This window comes from Enoplosus armatus, chromosome 14, assembly GCF_043641665.1.
Source record: "Enoplosus armatus isolate fEnoArm2 chromosome 14, fEnoArm2.hap1, whole genome shotgun sequence".
Taxonomy (NCBI): domain Eukaryota; kingdom Metazoa; phylum Chordata; class Actinopteri; order Centrarchiformes; family Enoplosidae; genus Enoplosus; species Enoplosus armatus.
In genome coordinates this window covers 18,444,424-18,461,762 of record NC_092193.1, presented here as the reverse complement: position 1 = coordinate 18,461,762, position 17,339 = coordinate 18,444,424, and the positions used below count along the sequence as shown (strand labels likewise).

At 40.6% G+C, this 17,339-nt stretch overlaps 2 protein-coding genes across 2 annotated transcripts; both read left to right on the top strand.

Moving 5' to 3' along the window:
* The first annotated feature begins 1,344 nt into the window (after window positions 1-1,344).
* LOC139296341 (acyl-CoA-binding domain-containing protein 5A-like) lies at window positions 1,345-7,301 on the top strand. The gene is made up of 12 exons (XM_070918718.1): window positions 1,345-1,441; window positions 1,798-1,921; window positions 2,289-2,361; window positions 3,041-3,191; window positions 3,379-3,417; window positions 3,786-4,019; window positions 4,764-4,994; window positions 5,510-5,610; window positions 6,243-6,429; window positions 6,598-6,806; window positions 6,986-7,036; window positions 7,182-7,301. The coding sequence occupies exons 1-12, from the start codon at window positions 1,360-1,362 to the stop codon at window positions 7,299-7,301; spliced, it is 1,602 nt and encodes a 533-aa protein (XP_070774819.1). The 5' UTR covers window positions 1,345-1,359.
* Window positions 7,302-8,624: 1,323 nt separating this feature from the next.
* On the top strand, window positions 8,625-16,962 carry yme1l1b (YME1-like 1b). The gene is made up of 18 exons (XM_070918501.1): window positions 8,625-8,753; window positions 9,386-9,520; window positions 9,699-9,876; window positions 10,222-10,320; window positions 10,560-10,669; window positions 11,239-11,389; window positions 11,477-11,560; window positions 11,927-12,100; window positions 12,255-12,407; window positions 12,607-12,739; window positions 13,187-13,249; window positions 13,460-13,572; window positions 13,815-13,970; window positions 14,163-14,314; window positions 14,443-14,569; window positions 14,707-14,780; window positions 14,914-15,000; window positions 15,109-16,962. Exons 1-18 carry the CDS (start codon window positions 8,727-8,729, stop codon window positions 15,250-15,252), a joined length of 2,160 nt encoding a protein of 719 aa, XP_070774602.1. The 5' UTR covers window positions 8,625-8,726; the 3' UTR covers window positions 15,253-16,962.
* Window positions 16,963-17,339: the final 377 nt, after the last annotated feature.

The following is a 17,339-nucleotide window of genomic DNA, read 5'->3' as shown; positions in this document are numbered from 1 at the left end:
TATTATTTTTCCTATGAAAAAACACCCTAGAAAACGTGTTAAATGAAAGATTAAAAAAAATCAGATCAGACCATAAAAAAGGCACAAATGACTCGCAGAAGAACGCATATCTGTAAAAATGAGGATAGATTTTACAGTCACAATACAATCCTCAGGATTACACATACGCAACAGAGCAATACATACATATATATACATACATATACATTGTTTTTGTATATCTTTTTTTACTTTTATTTTTCACTTAAATATTGTAAATGTGTATATTTTTTACTTTTTTTTTCTATTTCTTATTTTTTATATTTTTGTGCATACGTATGCTACTTTCTACTATTGAATGGGAGCACCAGTACTGTACAATTTCCCCCCGGGGATCAATGAAGTATTTCTGATTCTGATTCGGATTCTGCTTACTCAAAATAAATGGAATATCTAACCTAAAGAATTATGGAATTTCATATATTTCATAATATTTTAGCCTATTTATTAAAACACTCGACTCCATAGTCTACACACAATAGATGTTTACGTCTTGATTTGTGTAATAATACTTTATAAAAAAAACTATATAAAAAACGTATGGTAAATCTGTGTTCTTTCAAAGAGATGCATAAAATACAACAACAAAACTTGGCAACTACAGATTAGAAATTAACCTACAGCACAGAAATCCCTACGTGATTCTGAATGAGATAAGAAAGACAATCTTAAAAATGCATTATTAAGTTCAAGACATGCTATTGTGCCTGTATCATAAAATCTTTCTTTAAAAAGCATAAAAGACCAACCTCTCGACACTACATTTCCCACACACCCCCGCGGTTTAAATACCCGCTGAGAAGGGTTTGTGGGATTTGAAGGAGTAAGTGTTGAGTCTCAAGCCACCATTTGACGAGGTTTTCCTCAACAAAAACTACATTGCCCAGATATGTTTTGTGCTCAAGCGTTGACTGTTTGGCTCATCCTTGACCGGAGTCGAGATTGGCTTTCTGCTGCATATTGCAGACAGACACCGGGCTAATGAAATAATTACCGCACCGGCGATTGTCAACTTTATGGTGAGTTTCTGACAAATCAGCCACAGAGGGAATCATTTCTGTTAAAGAATATAGTCAGTTGGCGCTAAACCGATTTAGGGTTTATTAAATAGACCAATCTTATCCTAGATTATGGGATATATATCTAGATATCCTAGATTAAACAGGAAACAGTCTCCCTCCTTGGATAAGACAAGTGGCAACTAGCTGCAGTGATGACCAAATTGTCCCTCGCTGAACCCTTTCTGAACTGCTTCATATTGCTTCATATTCTTGTTCAAGATGTGAGGACCCCTTCATGCCATCCTTGTTGGGACTCAGCATGGCGCAGGAGGAGGACAAACACAGCCTGGAGGCGAAATTTGTGGCTGCAGTCAAAGTGATCCGGAGTTTGCCTGAAGAAGGTGATAACTTCTTCTATTCTACTCTCTCCTTGTCTATGCCTGGAGGTGATTGGACCTATGTGTTCAGTTGTGTGCTTTATAATGTGAGGTCTGTGCTTGTTGGTGTGTTAACACTTCAGGTGATTGACCTACATGCATGAGCATTTAAGAGCTGCCTCTCTTGGCTAACCCTTTATTGAGAAAGCTGCTGTAAGGATAAGAGCAGATTAACTGAATCAGTCATTTCTCAAGTCGAATAACAACTCATGTCGCTCACATGTGTCTCAGCATAACATTTCATGCTTTTACTACATTTCCAAGCTGTACCTTTACCCACACATGTACCTTTTTATAATTTGCTCCATTCATTCCTTCAGGTCCTTTCCAGCCGTCTGATGACATGATGCTGATGTTCTATAGTTACTACAAGCAGGCCACCCTGGGGCCCTGCAACATCCCCAGACCAACCGGCTTCTGGGACACTCATGGCAAAGCTAAATGGTAAGTGCTTGTAATATGCTCTTGTGATGCACAAGTAATTGTTATATTCCTAGAGTCATGGCTAGTGGCCACATGGGCCACGAGCAGGTGCAGGTGGATAGATAAGATCCATAATATTTATAATATTCAGAGTCTCATCCCCTGTCCATTCTGAGTCCAGGTCACTTCACATGCCTGCTATGCTATTGTTCCAGATCCATGACTTAGTTTAATAATACCCAAATATTACTGCATAGATATAGAATATATTAAGTCTGGAGAGATTTCTGCACCACTGTGTGTGACGGCACATTTTCAGTTATTCAGTGTTCAGTCATTCACTTTCTTCTCACTGCTCCAGTGTTGAACTAAGACTTTGTGTTGCCAGGGATGCATGGAGCTCTTTAGGATATATGACAAAGGAGGAAGCCATGAAGAATTATGTTGAGGACATCCAGCTGGTAAGTCCTTTCAAGGAACACTAAAGCTGAACCGAAGCAGCATGCATAATGATAAACAGTCAATAAACTTGGAGCACACATCTCTCTCCACATAAATGTTTTGGCATGGTAAGAAAAGGGTGTGTGCTTAACACATACAGTAAATATATTTTCCTATTACAAATGATCTAATAGCCTAGTGATCAGCCTCAACTTTAGTTTGTGTTTACTGCTAATTAGAAAATGTTAGCATGCTAACAGGCTAAACTAAGATAGTGAACATGGTAAACATGGTATACCTTAGTACATACATTAGTCTTGTTCATGAAAAATGACTCACTTTATGGTGTTTATTTGAGAAATTTGTTGAGCAATGACACATCCTTTTGAATAAGAGCAGAAACTGCTTTTGCAAATGTTATTTCTCATTTTTCAACTAACAGAATGTAAGTGGCATTCAGGTCCTCCAGTTACCAGCTGTTTTTAATGTGCTTTACTTAACAGCTCCAACAGGGAAATCAGTTGGCCTTATCTATATATAAAATTACATAAATAGATGTAATTATATATACATAAGGCTGACACTTTGTGGTAACTTGTTGACAGTCTTACCACACCTATTTACACAAAAACATGTGTTTTTTGCATATTTTCCCAACCCCTCTTTAACATAAACTTTATCATTTATGTGTGTTGTCAGATTTTGGAGACCATCCCAATCTCAGACGAAGTGTCTGACCTGGTGCAGAAGCTTGGCAACTTCTACACAGAGGTCGACAGAGAAGGAGAAGAATCTGAAGAAAATGAGGTGGACAGGAGGCCATTCACCAGGCCTTTTGCACAACATGCAGGTAATGCACATGATCATCGGTGCCAGAATAACTCCACGCTGGAAGACACATCAAAGGAAAAAGAGGACACACACCAGGGAGGGCTCTACTGGGATGTAGTGGGATGTAGTACTGCTGTCTTTGTTAGTCACACAGATGACACTTTTTTCAAACACTGAGCCTGTCTTACATGTGTTTTTGTCACTAGATGAGCTGGTCACACCATTTCAGAGACCAACAATGGAAGGCAAGTCTTTGGTGTTCGTAGTAGCTGTAGAGATGATAGATTGGTCCCACAGTATATAAGCTGATTAAGTGGCTTTCAGTGCAGTTACATGACAAAAGATAAGTGTACATTATCCTTGGCTTACGCTGCAGGAACTTTAAGATATTAGATTGTTAGACGGACGAAAGTGTCTTGTGTTAATCTGTCGTGTGTGCTGTAGTTAGTCAGTGTGTCGGTTGTTATTTGCACTTTGTGGTGTAGACGCAGTGTGTAGAAGCTGTGCCCTGTTGACCAGCTGTGTGTATGTCTTTGCTTTGTGTAGATTTACGTTGTGCAACATAACATACTTTGATAGACAGTTAATCAAGAGTGTTTCCCTCACTGCTCAGGCTTTGGGGATCTGTGGGATGATATACAAAACCTGCAAGAAAATGGCAGCAAAGACAGCAGTGTTCAAGGCGTAAGTGTTGGTAGCGAGGAGGCAGAGGGAAGCAAAGAAAGTAGTGAAATTGAGAGAGGAGAGGAGAGTAGTGATTGGAAGAACAGTGAGGAAGAGGAGAATGGGGATGAAGAAGACAATACGGACGATGAAGACAAGGAGGAGGAAGAGGAGGACGGAAAAGGTACCATCTGTAGTTGTCAGCTGTTTTGTGCTGTGGAGTTTATGTTGTAGAGTGAACCACACTGTTGCACTGGGTGACACGTTTCTTCATTACCATGAACACGGGCAGTGTCGTTTATTTAGAGTCAATCCCACATAAATCGACCTGCTCACTAAATACTCACTCGTGAACCAAATGTGTATCAATCCACAGTTGAAAATAGTCCCTAACAAATATACAAATTACTCCTGTGTGAGTAACATTTGTTAAAAACTACAGGTGCCCAGTGCCCAGGAAGGTACTTAGCCTTTTTGAAAAATCAATATATATATATTTTTTGTTTGACCTTTCTGTATGCACTAGTTTATTTTAATTGTCCTTAAATCATGCCTCTCTGTTATTAGTTTAAAAAAAGAATTAAAGCAACTGTTTGTGTATTTGTGCTGTGTTCTTAGATTAGTATTAGATAAGTGACTAAAAACCAGCCAGCACACATGTATTTCTTCGCTAAGAATAACATTTTCACTATAATATGACACGAGTTAATTTTAAGGGTGCGAGATACATAGATCGAATTTGATGTGTTTTCCCTCTGAATACATTCCTATGAATGAGAACAGTATTTCAAGGAGATAAAGGAAAAAGTCATTTGCATCCAGGGTGAGATATAGCTAGACAAAGGGCACATCAAAAATAACTGCTCTTTTTTGTAATGCTTTGTCAAACTCTCTCTCTCTCTCTCTTTCTCTCTCTCTCTCGTCTCAGACTGGAGTCCTGACCCGAGGCTGCAGATGGTGGAGGACAAGAGGTGGAGGTCTTGCACCAGAGGGTCCAGCAGCAGCATGGAGCCCAGCATGTCCTCCTTCACCAATGGGACACACAGCTCCCTCAACAGTGAGGTGGAGGAGGAGGAACTGGCCAGCTCCGTAGAGCCCAGTGTGCAGTATAACTCCTATATGCACTTTAATGGACACCTGAGTGGTAAGATTACTTTTAGTGCAAGAAGTGTATTTTGATTGTATAACACTATATACAAAAAAGCACAAGATTTGACAATGCATACCTCCAAATAGTTTATGATTACACTCTTCCAGATTCCTTTTGAGTAAAGCCTTCGATATACTAAAAGAATTAGATAAGGTGAAACATAAATTATCCCAAAATGTTATGTTGCAGCAGCAAAAACAACAGCTCATGAAACAGAAAAATAACTATAATAAGTGTAGCAACAATACAAAATAATAATATATATAATATAATATAGCTGAGGGGAACTGCAGTGTCAGGTGATAATTCTGTATGGGTTTGTCACTAAGAGCGACCCCTCTTATTTATATATATATATATATATATATATATATATATATATATATATATATATATATATATATATATATATAAGGCTAATTAACATTGCATTGTTAAAATGTTGTTAAGAATCTAACAAACAAAATGTTTATTATGTAGATGTACAGTGAAGGACGATGTCATTTACCCTGTTTTCCATGCAGTTCCTGAGAAGAACCACCGATCCACAGACTCAGATAATGAGGAATTCTGCGACTCAATGGAGCATCTGGCCATGGAAGAGGTGTGGCGTCCCTCCTCCAGTGTACACAACATTGAAGGATTAGTTTCGACAATTTAGGAAACGTGCTCATTCACTTTCTTTCCAAGAGCTAGATGAGAAGATTGATATCACTCTGAAGTCTCATCACTAAATGTGTAGCCAGAGCCGGGAGACAGTTAGCTTAGCATAAAGACTGGAAGCAGGGGGAAAGCGCTGAGCTACCAGAACTACTAAAGATCCCAATATGACAAGACTAAGGAAATCATTGCACCTAGCCAAGAAAAAGTCCAGCACATAAACCCCTGTGAAAAAACATGTTGTTTATACACTTCAGTTTCTGTACAGATTAAAGTAGCCTCAGAGTTTTAGAGCTTTAAAGGTGCTGGTAGGTGCATTTTTGAACTTTAGTCACAGCCCGACTAGCTGTTTCCCCCTGGTCCCAGTCTTTATGCTAAGCTAAGCTAACTGTCTCCAGGCTGTAGCTTCATATTTTCAGGACAGATTTTCTCATGTTACCCCAGGCAAGACAAAGTGTATTTTCCAAAATGTCAAACTATAACTTTAATCGTGTCAACATTATAGAAAGAAAGTCATGAGGAGTTACAAAGTAAAACACAAGCTGAACGTGTTCTGACCTCATTTTGGCTAATCAAACTCATCTTTTCCTACCAAAGGTGCTGTCTACATCCAAAATGATGTCACCTGGATCAGGAGCTGCCTCGGTGAGGCAAAAGGATCTTTGGTTCGAGAGCAACACAACTCTGAATGGAGGAGAGGATCAAGTGCTCATGGAAGATTCCTGCCTTAGAGAAGGGATTAGTACAAGCCAACACAACAGCGCCTTGTCAAGAAGAGGGAGAGGTGAGACTACAGTAGTCGGCTTTGATTCATACTGACGCTGTATCGCTAATTTACCTTTCTCCTAAGATGTGCACTCAGTTCATCCTGCTAGACATTTAAAGGCATCGCATACCCTAAAACACAGCACAGTTGCATCTTGTAGCATTAACACTCTGACTCTCGTCTCAGGTTCTCAATCGCCAAGGGCAACCTGCAGCTCTCAGCGGCGCACCAGCGTAGATGCCGCCTGCCGTTGTGTGTCACAGAGCAGACACCCCGTCAGTGCTGCCAGGGGAAACGTCAACGAACAAATAGCCACAGCTCTGCTGAGGCTGCAGCACGACATGGCCACTGTGTTGCACAGGCTGCACGCTCTGGAGGCGCTCGCGCTGTCACAGGTGAAGGACCAGGGGTGTTAGCCACATTGTGTTCGCTGTGGAGATCGAGACATTGTCACTTCTCTTTGCCATCACACAAGCAGATTTTTCCAGGCACCTGTGCACTGAAATGTAACATTGTTGATGACGTTGATGATGCTGATACATATTTATTGATAGATTTCTATTACATTTTTCAGTCAAGATCATCCTCTCCACGGCAGGAGGACTCCCTACCTGTAGCACTAAAGGTCCTTATAACAATGTTTTCTAAAGTGTATTTGATTTTTACTTAGAATTGAAAATGGTTTTGTTTTTTATTTTGCAATTTTATGACTAAGTGGTATCCAATGAGGAAACAAACTGTAGCTTTAATGCAAGTTTCTGTTTTTATAGTTCCTAAGACCCTCCTGGTGGCCTTTCGACTTCTGTCCCCTCACAGTGGTGTTGACTGCACTTTGGCCTCTGATTGCCCATTGGCTTGTCCAGGTTTACTTACAGCGGAAGAGAAGGTGAGCAAAATACTTAATAAATGTATCGTCACTAATTAATCTGTTTTTGCTTTATAGACTACTGAAACTCTGTTTCACACTTTCTCCTCAAAGAAAAATCCCCTGAATTATCTGACAGCCGTCGGCATCAATCAAGGAACATGAATCCGGGATGAAATTGTTGCACTGTTGTTGCTTTGTGGCTTTTTCACGCCACCACCACAGACACGGTGCAATCAGGCACCAGTAGAAATGGAAAGGCCACCTTAGACAAATGAACGGCCAGGAAGGTGTTTTTAAAGGTAGCCTCTGTAGCATTTGGACTTCATGGACACTTTTTAGGTGTTACAGAAAAGGAAGATGTATTCACTGTAAATGCTGGCACATTTCTTTGTTACAGTCAGCTTAGCATTAGGTGGTGATCTTATTTATGACACGTCTCACATATCACAGGAAGTCAATGTACACACGACTCACGCAACTGAGTCAACTTTTAATTGAAATAAATCCATACAGTAGCTGTGGACCTTAAGCGATGAGTTTTTTTTCTCATTGACATTGAGTTGTTAGATTTATTGTACATTTCATTGTTCATTGAGGTTTCTTTTAATGTTTCTTTTAATATTTTTTTTTCCTGATAACTAAAGACATCAGCCTTTTTGTATTTATTGTCCGAAATATAGAAACATATTTAGTGGCATTTCTTTTTAGACCAAATAGACATGGTGACAAATGTGGTTATATATGTGTAAAAGTGTTTATTCATTGTATGGCTTCAGTGCAATAGTATCATAGATTGCACTTTTGCAAAAAGAGAGATACAGAGTAAGGACAATCTATATATATTTATTATTGTGTCTAGTCAGCTGTACAGTGAAAATTAAAAGATACTCTGTTTAAGCAGGGGTGTCATGCTTTCAAATAAACAGATGTACAACATAAGTATATAATGCAAATTTTGACATGCAATAAACACATTCTTGGGACAAACGCATTCACTGTAGTGAATCATTTCTTTTAATGCGCCACATTCAGATGTAGGACTGTGAAGCTGTAACTGCTTGTGATTCTGACTGCTATTGTTATTTCTGAACCATGAGCTGACATTTTTAAGTATATAGAGACTACATCATATCTATCACATTTTAGACTATTGTAAATGAGCAGAATGCTATCATTAAATTAATTGTAAAGCTAGATGAACGGAATTTAAAGTAGACCAGAAAAAGGAGAACACATTTCGACAGGGATACAAAATGTGTCACAACACGGGCAACGTCACATCCGAGTGATATTCAGCGGTCAGACCACCGGCCGCTGAAGTTCGCAGTCTGACTTGCTATGCCTGCTTCAGAAAGAGAAAGGGAAAGAAATACGGACTTTTAACTCACAGGGACAGTGGTGTAACTTGCGACGCTTGACTGCCGTTTTGTACCAGTGAGAATTAGAAATGTTTTCTTTGACCGCCCAACCGCAGGTAAGAAAAGCAAGAAACGTTAGGCCAAGCTAGCATTAGCATTGTTGTTGTTTTGGTACTAACCCCGTTCAGTTGAGCCTGCTAGCGAGCTGAGTTAACCTTAGCTTGTTCTCTCATGAGCCAGACTGCAGTCGACCTTCCGCTAGGGTTTGGTGATTTGAAAGAAACTTATATTTACGTCCGTTGACATTGTGTCAGCGCTGTTATCATTCTATTAACTAGTAATTAAACTGAAACAAAGACAGAGAAGTTTCAGCTAGCTAGCTACTGTTCTGTTGAGCGCTCAGCGTGTCCTTAGCTGTCAGGTGGGAAACTGCGTCAATGAGTGACATGTTTGACTACTGATGGTTTGCATATTCCAATAAATCAGCAGTTTAACCAACGTTCCTACGTTTCTACCGACAAGTGACAATCACCTGTGTGGCTACTTTTTTATTCATCATAAGCGTGATTTGGATCATGTTAACTTTGTAACACTAGCTAAGTTAGCTGATGTACTTTACCTGTGACTACCTCAGTTAGCTGCCTAACAATAGGGCTTGTGGTGCTAATTGTAACATTTATGATAGTTGTGATTTTTTTAATGTTCAAAAAATGTCATTCACTCACGCTTTGTTTACATGTGATCTCAGGTGACTGTACCTCTCAGCCACCTCATCAACGTCCTCCACTCCATAAAGAGCTCAGTGGGAAGCAGCAGCAGTGCCACCTGCAAATCAAGAAAACACAAGGAGCATGCCACAGACTCAGAACTACACTGCGCAGAGGTATACATTAGTGGGACATAATCTGTTATTGCTGTATGAAGTGAGAGACAGTATGATGCTGCACTGACTTAGTTGTTTTCATCCCAAGCCCTGCTACACAAAAACCTGTTCCAGAATAACTTGTGAGGAATGTAAATCAAATCTCATGCATGAAACGGTACAATGTATTTGTGTGCAGCCCATGTGGAACATGCGTGAGCTTGGCTTATCAGACCTGGGAGCATTGCAGCTGGATGAGCTGGTGAACCGTGTGTTCCCGCGCTTGAGTCCACAGAAGGAGCCACATGCATTGGGTGGACAGACAGCCTGGAGGACCTCGCATCTTTCTGCACACTCATTTTTCTTCAATAAGCATGGTGAGAATGTGCATCTTTGTTATAAATAGGCCTCTCATACTGTACCTTGTACCACTTACAAACTTCTGACGTCTCAACATTGCTAGAAGATTATTGTAACCTCAGAACCCTCTCGACTCCTCATCTCCATTCATGAATGAATACACCATATCAGGACTTTACAATCTTTAAACATGGTGTTTCACTTCACTGCATAGAATTTCTTCCAGGAAACTAGTTAGTGGAAGCGGTAAGCATTCATTAGCTACTAGGTGACCGCCTTAACAAGCAACTAGGGCCTCTGCTGCCACTTTTTCCTTAAAGGTATCTCAGCATTAACAGATATACCTTGTCCTCTGTTCCCAGGCTTCTCATGTGCTGCAATGCCCATGTCGGCCACAGCTTTTTCCAGGCAGCACCCTTCACCCCTTCAGTCTGTCTGTACAGAGCTACAACACTGGCCAGGTAACTATGGATTAGAAGCATTTATAAGTGGTGTGTTATTTGAAAACAGTATAGACTATAGACTTTCAATATTATCTAGGGTTTCCTATTTTTACAGGTAGGTTGTAAATTTACCTGTAACAACAACAACAATGTGTATATTTACAATGTTTACGCTAATCTAGTAAAGTTACATGCTGTGCAAACATGGTCAGCTGTTTAATCTGCATAAACATCATATACTTACTGTATATTACAAGTGTGGGTCCAGAGCAGAGGTTTTAAAACTTTAAAGAGCAAAACCAGACGACTGCAGTCAGCCTCCGACCGCCCCCTGGAGTCTGAAGGGTTCACACCATCTTTTATGAAGGTGAGCACTTAGAGATGTTCACATGCATTTTATGGATTTGCTTAACGTGCTTATTACATCAAGAATATCCTTAACATTCTTAATGTAATGAGCATGTTAAAGACACAGTTTTAAACTATTTACCTGTAAGTGTAGCCTTACCAGCAACAAACACTTTTTGGAGGCTCTTGAGCAGAAAAGAAGGAAAAGCTGTTTTTTCTTCTCTGCTGTCTTGTCAAATAAAAACGGAGATGGGCCTGTCTTACATTGGAGCTTCTGCACAAAAGAAAAATGGCACTTAATTGGTGTTCTGCCTAGCCTGTGTCACCAACAGGCCTATGATAATCGCTGAAATAGACAGTATGTTGTTTTTGTTATGCAGCCACGTTAGCTCAGTAACAACACAAAAGGGACCTCCAGCTGTTCTGCCCGTGCAGGAATCTAAAAATAAAAGCTGAACAGGTGCACCTCAAGTTTTCAGGCCTACAAAGCGAGTCAAGTGTGATCGCCTTGAGAGTAAAGGTGTGATGAAAGTGAAGGAGTGTTCTGGCTTTTTGAAAACTGCTGACTAGTCTTACCTTGTATCGCAGGGTTTCCTGACACGTGACAAGGGGGTTGAAGTTGAGAGTCTAGACAGCCTGTTGAAGAAGAAGAACATACCTGATGGACAGCAGGATGCTTTCAAGAGGGGCTTCGCTGAGGGGTTCCTGAAAGCTCAAGCCCTGACACAACGCACGCAAGGCAAGTTTTAATACAAACTTCACTGTTATTCCACTATATAAGCATTAAACGGCACTGATGTATAGTTGTTCTGCTCCAACTGTTCAGACTCTCTCAGGAGGACTCGTCTAATCCTGCTGGTTCTGCTCCTCGTTGGGCTCTATGGTATCTCCAAGACCCCCTTCATATCGGGTAAAGGCTCCTTTTCTCCTCTAAGGCTCCTTTTCCATTTCATGTCATACATGAAATCACCTCTAATATGTTAATATTTTAATATATTAATGTTGATGATAAAGCTCAGCATTTGCCTGCTAAACTAAACCATGAACATGTGTTTACCCTTAAAAGAAAACAACTAAACTTGATATAACTGAACCATATCCTGCTCAACTAATTCTAACCTGCAGTATTGAACCACTAATATAGTATGCAATCAGACATGGTTATTAAATAATTCTCAGTAACAAGTAGTGTGTGTGTGTTTGTGTGTGTGTCTGTGAGTTCATTAACCGTGCCATGCAGTGTGATTTCGAACTTTAATCTAACCATTTTGGATAGTGCGGTTCCGAACCACCTCAGGCCTGGACTCGGCAGTGGACCCCGTCCAGATGAAAAACGTGACATTTGAGCATGTCAAAGGGGTAGAGGAAGCTAAGAATGAGCTGCAGGAAGTGGTGGAGTTCCTGAAAAACCCACAGAAGTTCACAGCCTTGGGAGGAAAGCTGCCAAAAGGTAGTGCTATCTTTCACGGGTCATTTTTAAGCTTCACAGTTTTCAGAAATTGTGCACTTACCTATGTTGGTAGTATGATGACTTTTCAACTATGAAAGAATATGGTGATTGCACAGTTCCATTCAGGGCTCCTCCTTGCCTCTCTTTACTTTAGGTGTCCTGCTTGTTGGCCCTCCGGGGACTGGAAAGACTCTAATGGCCAGAGCGGTGGCAGGAGAGGCAGATGTGCCATTTTACTATGCCTCTGGGTCCGAGTTTGATGAAATGTTTGTTGGAGTGGGAGCCAGCCGCATCAGGAACCTTTTCAGTGGGTTTTTTTGTTATTATTTTAATGTCAAAATTGACCTCTGTTTCCCTTTTCCTTCCCTAGAAATCGCTTGAGCGTGTAAAGTTAACTTCTCCTAATACAAGTTCTGCATGACTGTGGCAAAAACATTGTAATTGTTGTGCTGAATATTGTGGTAAATATGTTTATTTTTAGATTTGTTTTGCTTGCTTTTTTCTAGGGGAGGCTAAAGCCAATGCTCCCTGTGTGATCTTCATTGATGAACTGGACAGTGTGGGTGGGAAAAGGATTGAGTCTCCCATGCACCCTTACTCCAGACAGACTATCAACCAACTGCTTGCTGAGATGGACGGGTAAACTCTCAAATGATCTGTTGCATTTTTACATTTCAGGAATGCAATGAGTGAGGAGCCGTCTTTCAGTTCAGATTAAAGCAATGTTGTCCTGGTGATATGGTGGGTTTGCAATGCATGTGTGTGCAGTAGGGGTGGGTAATATGGATAAAATCTTCTGTCATGATAATTTTATAATGTGATAGAGATGCATATATATTCATTTTAATTAATCAAGAAACCATCTATAGATAAAATTACTGTTTTTTTGTTTTGATCCATTAAATTAAATATATGACAAATCAACAAATCACAGTGTTGGTCAAAAATAATAAAAGTACTGAAGCATTGTGGCTCAAAACATGAATTAGAGGGCTGAAGAGTCCTGTGGTGAGAAAACGGCAGAAGACGAGAGTTGCTGCATCGCAGACGCTGACTTGGCATGTACCCTGTGATATTATGTTGCAGGTTTAAACCAAATGAGGGCGTGATCATCATCGGAGCAACCAACTTCCCAGAGGCTTTGGATAAGTATGTTTACCCCTGTATCTCTGGCCTAGCCTGTCTGGCTTGTGCAAATGTCAGAGCTTAACAATGCACATTTACAAATGTCAAGGTTTATAACCCTCAGAGTCACAGCTTTCCCTGTCTGGACTGCAGCTCCGAGGCTGTGTTTGATGCAGTGACACAGAAATATATGCTGACTTAGTATTTTACTAATCAGCTGATATTCTCTTTTAGTGCCCTGATTCGCCCGGGACGTTTTGACATGCAGGTGACTGTCCCCAAACCGGATGTGAAAGGCCGCACGGAGATCCTCAACTGGTATCTAAAGAAGATTAAAGTGGATCCAGGTGGGAGATCAGCATCTGCTAATCCTGAAATATTTTTTTCTCAAATGCATTATTATGGTGTTTAACCCACATGTGTTTGTATGTCCTGGTTTGATGGTCCTGACACGCTGAGCACACTGGCACAGAGCGCTGGTGTTTTTTAAGCATAAACATTGTTGGGTGGATGTTTGCTATTTACTTTGCTTTAACAGTCGTCCAGTCTGTGGCCTAGACTGACTGTGAGCTCTTTGTTGTCTCTGCAGCTATTGAGGCCAATATTATTGCCCGGGGCACAGTTGGCTTCTCTGGCGCTGACCTGGAAAATCTGGTTAACCAGGCTGCCCTGAAGGCAGCAGTTGATGGCAAAGACATGGTCACCCTGAAGGAGCTGGAGTTCGCTAAAGACAAAATCCTCATGGGTGAGTAATGAGGATGCTTTGCTAGTTGGTAAAGAGAGACCACTTTCTTGTTTCTCTGCAGTTGTTATAATATGCTATCTTTCTACTGATCCTTATCCTGATTGTCTCTGTTTTCATCTGGCATTACTTTTTGTCTCACTTTTAATCCTCCTCGAAATAATTTCATTCATTGCTTCTCCTGTTTCCTTCAAGGACCTGAGAGGAGGAGTGCGGAAATAGACAAGAAGAACAAGCTCATCACAGCATACCATGAATCAGGCCATGCAATTGTAGCTTACTACACCAAAGACGCCATGCCAATCAACAAGGCTACTATCATGCCCAGAGGCCCCAGTCTGGGACATGTAAGGAAACCTAGAGCTTGTTAACTCTCCATATTAAGCTTTGACACCGGGTCTGGAACTTTGTACCTCCTCTCATCCCCTTCATGTTTCACCCCTCCTCTCCATCCTCTTTGATGTTTCTTGGTCAGGTGTCCATGCTTCCAGAGAATGATCGCTGGAGTGAGACTCGCTCTCAGCTGCTGGCCCAGATGGACGTCAGCATGGGCGGCCGTGTAGCAGAGGAGATTATATTTGGCCACGAGTACATCACAACCGGTAAGAAAGACTTCCTAAAAGGGACAATAAGTCAAAAGATGTTTATTGTGAATCTTGATTCCCTTACGTGAAGAAAGGTGTTTGGCAGGCTGGAATTTATAAAGGCAACATACGTATACGTTCTTCTTCTTCTCCAGGTGCATCAAGCGACTTTGATAGTGCCACAAAGATCGCTAAGTTGATGGTGACCAGATTTGGAATGTGTGAAAAGGTAGGCTTGACTTGAAAGGAACTTAATAGGGGGAGGCTTTTCATAGAATTTGTATCGCACATGCATCACAGTCTACGGTTTTGCTATAATTTCACGTACACTTATGTATTTATTTCCCCTTCCTGTCTCCCAGTTGGGTGTGATGACCTACACTGACATGACAATGCAGAGCCCAGAGGCGCAAGCAGCTGTGGAGCATGAAATCAGGCTGTTATTGAAGGTGTGTGTGATCTTTTTGGGGAAAGCTGAACAAAAAAAACAACAACTCTGCGACCCAACCAGCTCTTGTAAAACCCTTTCTTACCATCTTTTCTTTTGTTGTCTCCAGGAGTCTTACGAGCGAGCCAAAGCCCTGCTGAAGTCTCATGCCAAAGAGCACAAAAACCTGGCCGATGCTCTGCTCATGTATGAGACGCTGGATGCCAAGGAGATCCAGCTGGTCCTGGAGGGCAAGACCCTGGAGACCAGATGAAACGGGTGAGGACTGCAACAATCAGGGGGTAGCAACGGGGGAAGCGGTCAGATTTTAAGAGCTCAGGGGTCATGGAAGGAGGGATGGACTCAGTTCATGAGCAGCGAATCAGAGGAGTAAGAAGTCATGGCCTCTTGACGAGTGCTCATGTGGGACTATGTCATATCTTCATGCTGTCTCCTTCGTGTAATCTCATCAATATTCCCAGATATGTAGATTTGTTATATGAAACGTAAACATGACGTTCCTGTGTTCAGAGGTAAGCAGTTGTAAGTTGCACAGGTTCATTGTATGTGATGAAGATTAAAAAGTTAAATGCCAAATGGTGAAGATGTTGCTCAGGTCGCTTTATCAGTTGGTGGGAGGAAATACATGAATGTAATTCAGATAGGATTCCTTTTTTTATGTTAAAGGTTTAAAAAAGAATCCAGTCAGGTCTGTATAGATTCTGTCTATGAGAAATCCTGAGCGGCATGTATCTTTAACCCAAAGAGCCACTGTGTAATCATGGCAACTAGACTCTAACTAAATCTGAACTCCAGTTTGTCAGTTGTCTTCCAGTGTTTGTGCTCATATCTGTTATTTTTCTAGTATGTCTTCAAGGTCAGGCTATATAGTGGCTATAAGGGGGTGCTGCACTTTCCGTCTGATTCTTTGTGTCTGGGATGATCATGTATCTACGTTCTCCTGTTCTACTGTACCCCTCTGCATATGTCCCTGTTACTTATTTTTAAAGGTGGCCTTTTGGGGAATGAATGCGTAAATCTTTCCTTTTTGAAGTAGAAAGTGTATAAAGTTAAACTATAACAACTCAGCACTTTGGGTAAGTGTACCAATTGAAAAACGCACTTGTGCACTCTATGTAATTTATTTCATTTGTGCTGTGTGTATGGATGGATCAAAAAACTGCAGCTCAGCCTCAAAAAGCATGCAACAAATACACGCTGTGTTTATGTAGTGATAGAGCAGGATTTAGGATTTTAAAGTTGTAATGTTGGCCTGATTTATTTAAATAGCTTGGGCATCTGAAAAACCTCTCGGCAAAATATCAGTTTTTCTTGTAGTTGCAAATGAGTGGATTAAAGACTCTTGATCTTCAGATTATTCAGTCATTTATTGTCCATGGGCATCTCCTTTGTCATTACTTCAAAGCTGAGACATTTTCTCACGTCTAGTGCTCGGTTCCTTTCTGTTTCAACACAGAAAGATGCCAATGTTCAGTGCTCTGTGTATAAAGGAAGTTAAGCTATAACAAGGCTTAATTGTAAAGTGACATCCTTGATTTTCAACACAGATCAATGGTAGAAACTTGCTGTTATGGTTCTGTTAAAATGTTGAATGTCAAGTTTCAAGTGATTAGTTACAGCAGCGACAGTATGTATGGAACATTGATTTCCTTTTTGTATAGTTCTCTTCAAGATAACCACCAGCATATGTTGTACTCCATAGTGTTACCCTTTTCCTGCTGTCTTTTGCTTCAATTTGACACAATTTCTTCCATTTACTGGCCTTTTATCCACGCTTAGCTGTATATATGACTGGGATGTAATGGGAACATTGTATATAGATGTATAGTTATGCTTTTATGCTGTGAACACATTGAATGGCTCTCTGCTGTTGATTGATCTCTCAACAATGTAATGGCAGTGGTAAATGAATGTGTGTGCAGCTGTAATAAATGGAAAGATAAAATTAAAAATAAACTTGTGATTTTTGGTGTGTGTGTGTGTGGGGGGGGGGGGGGGGGGGCAGTGAGCAGGAGTGTACTAAAGAAGTATAGAATGACTCTGCATATACCTTTGATACAAATTAGACAAAATGCTCAAGGTTTACACTTATCACACATCAAAACAGAATAGATTTAGAATCCAAAAACTTACAAAATAAGTGTTAGAGTCGAACTGAAATTAAAACCCTTTTTCCTAAGAAATCAGTGTATATATTGTCTGTGTGTGTGTTTTGACTTGTGTACGTGTTTGGTCAAAATTGTAATTACCAAAAAGAAGAAATTTAACTTTTATTTTTCCGCCGTGCCCTTTATGTTAGTGTTCTCCACAGGGTCAGTGCTGTAATTTGATTGGTCCAAT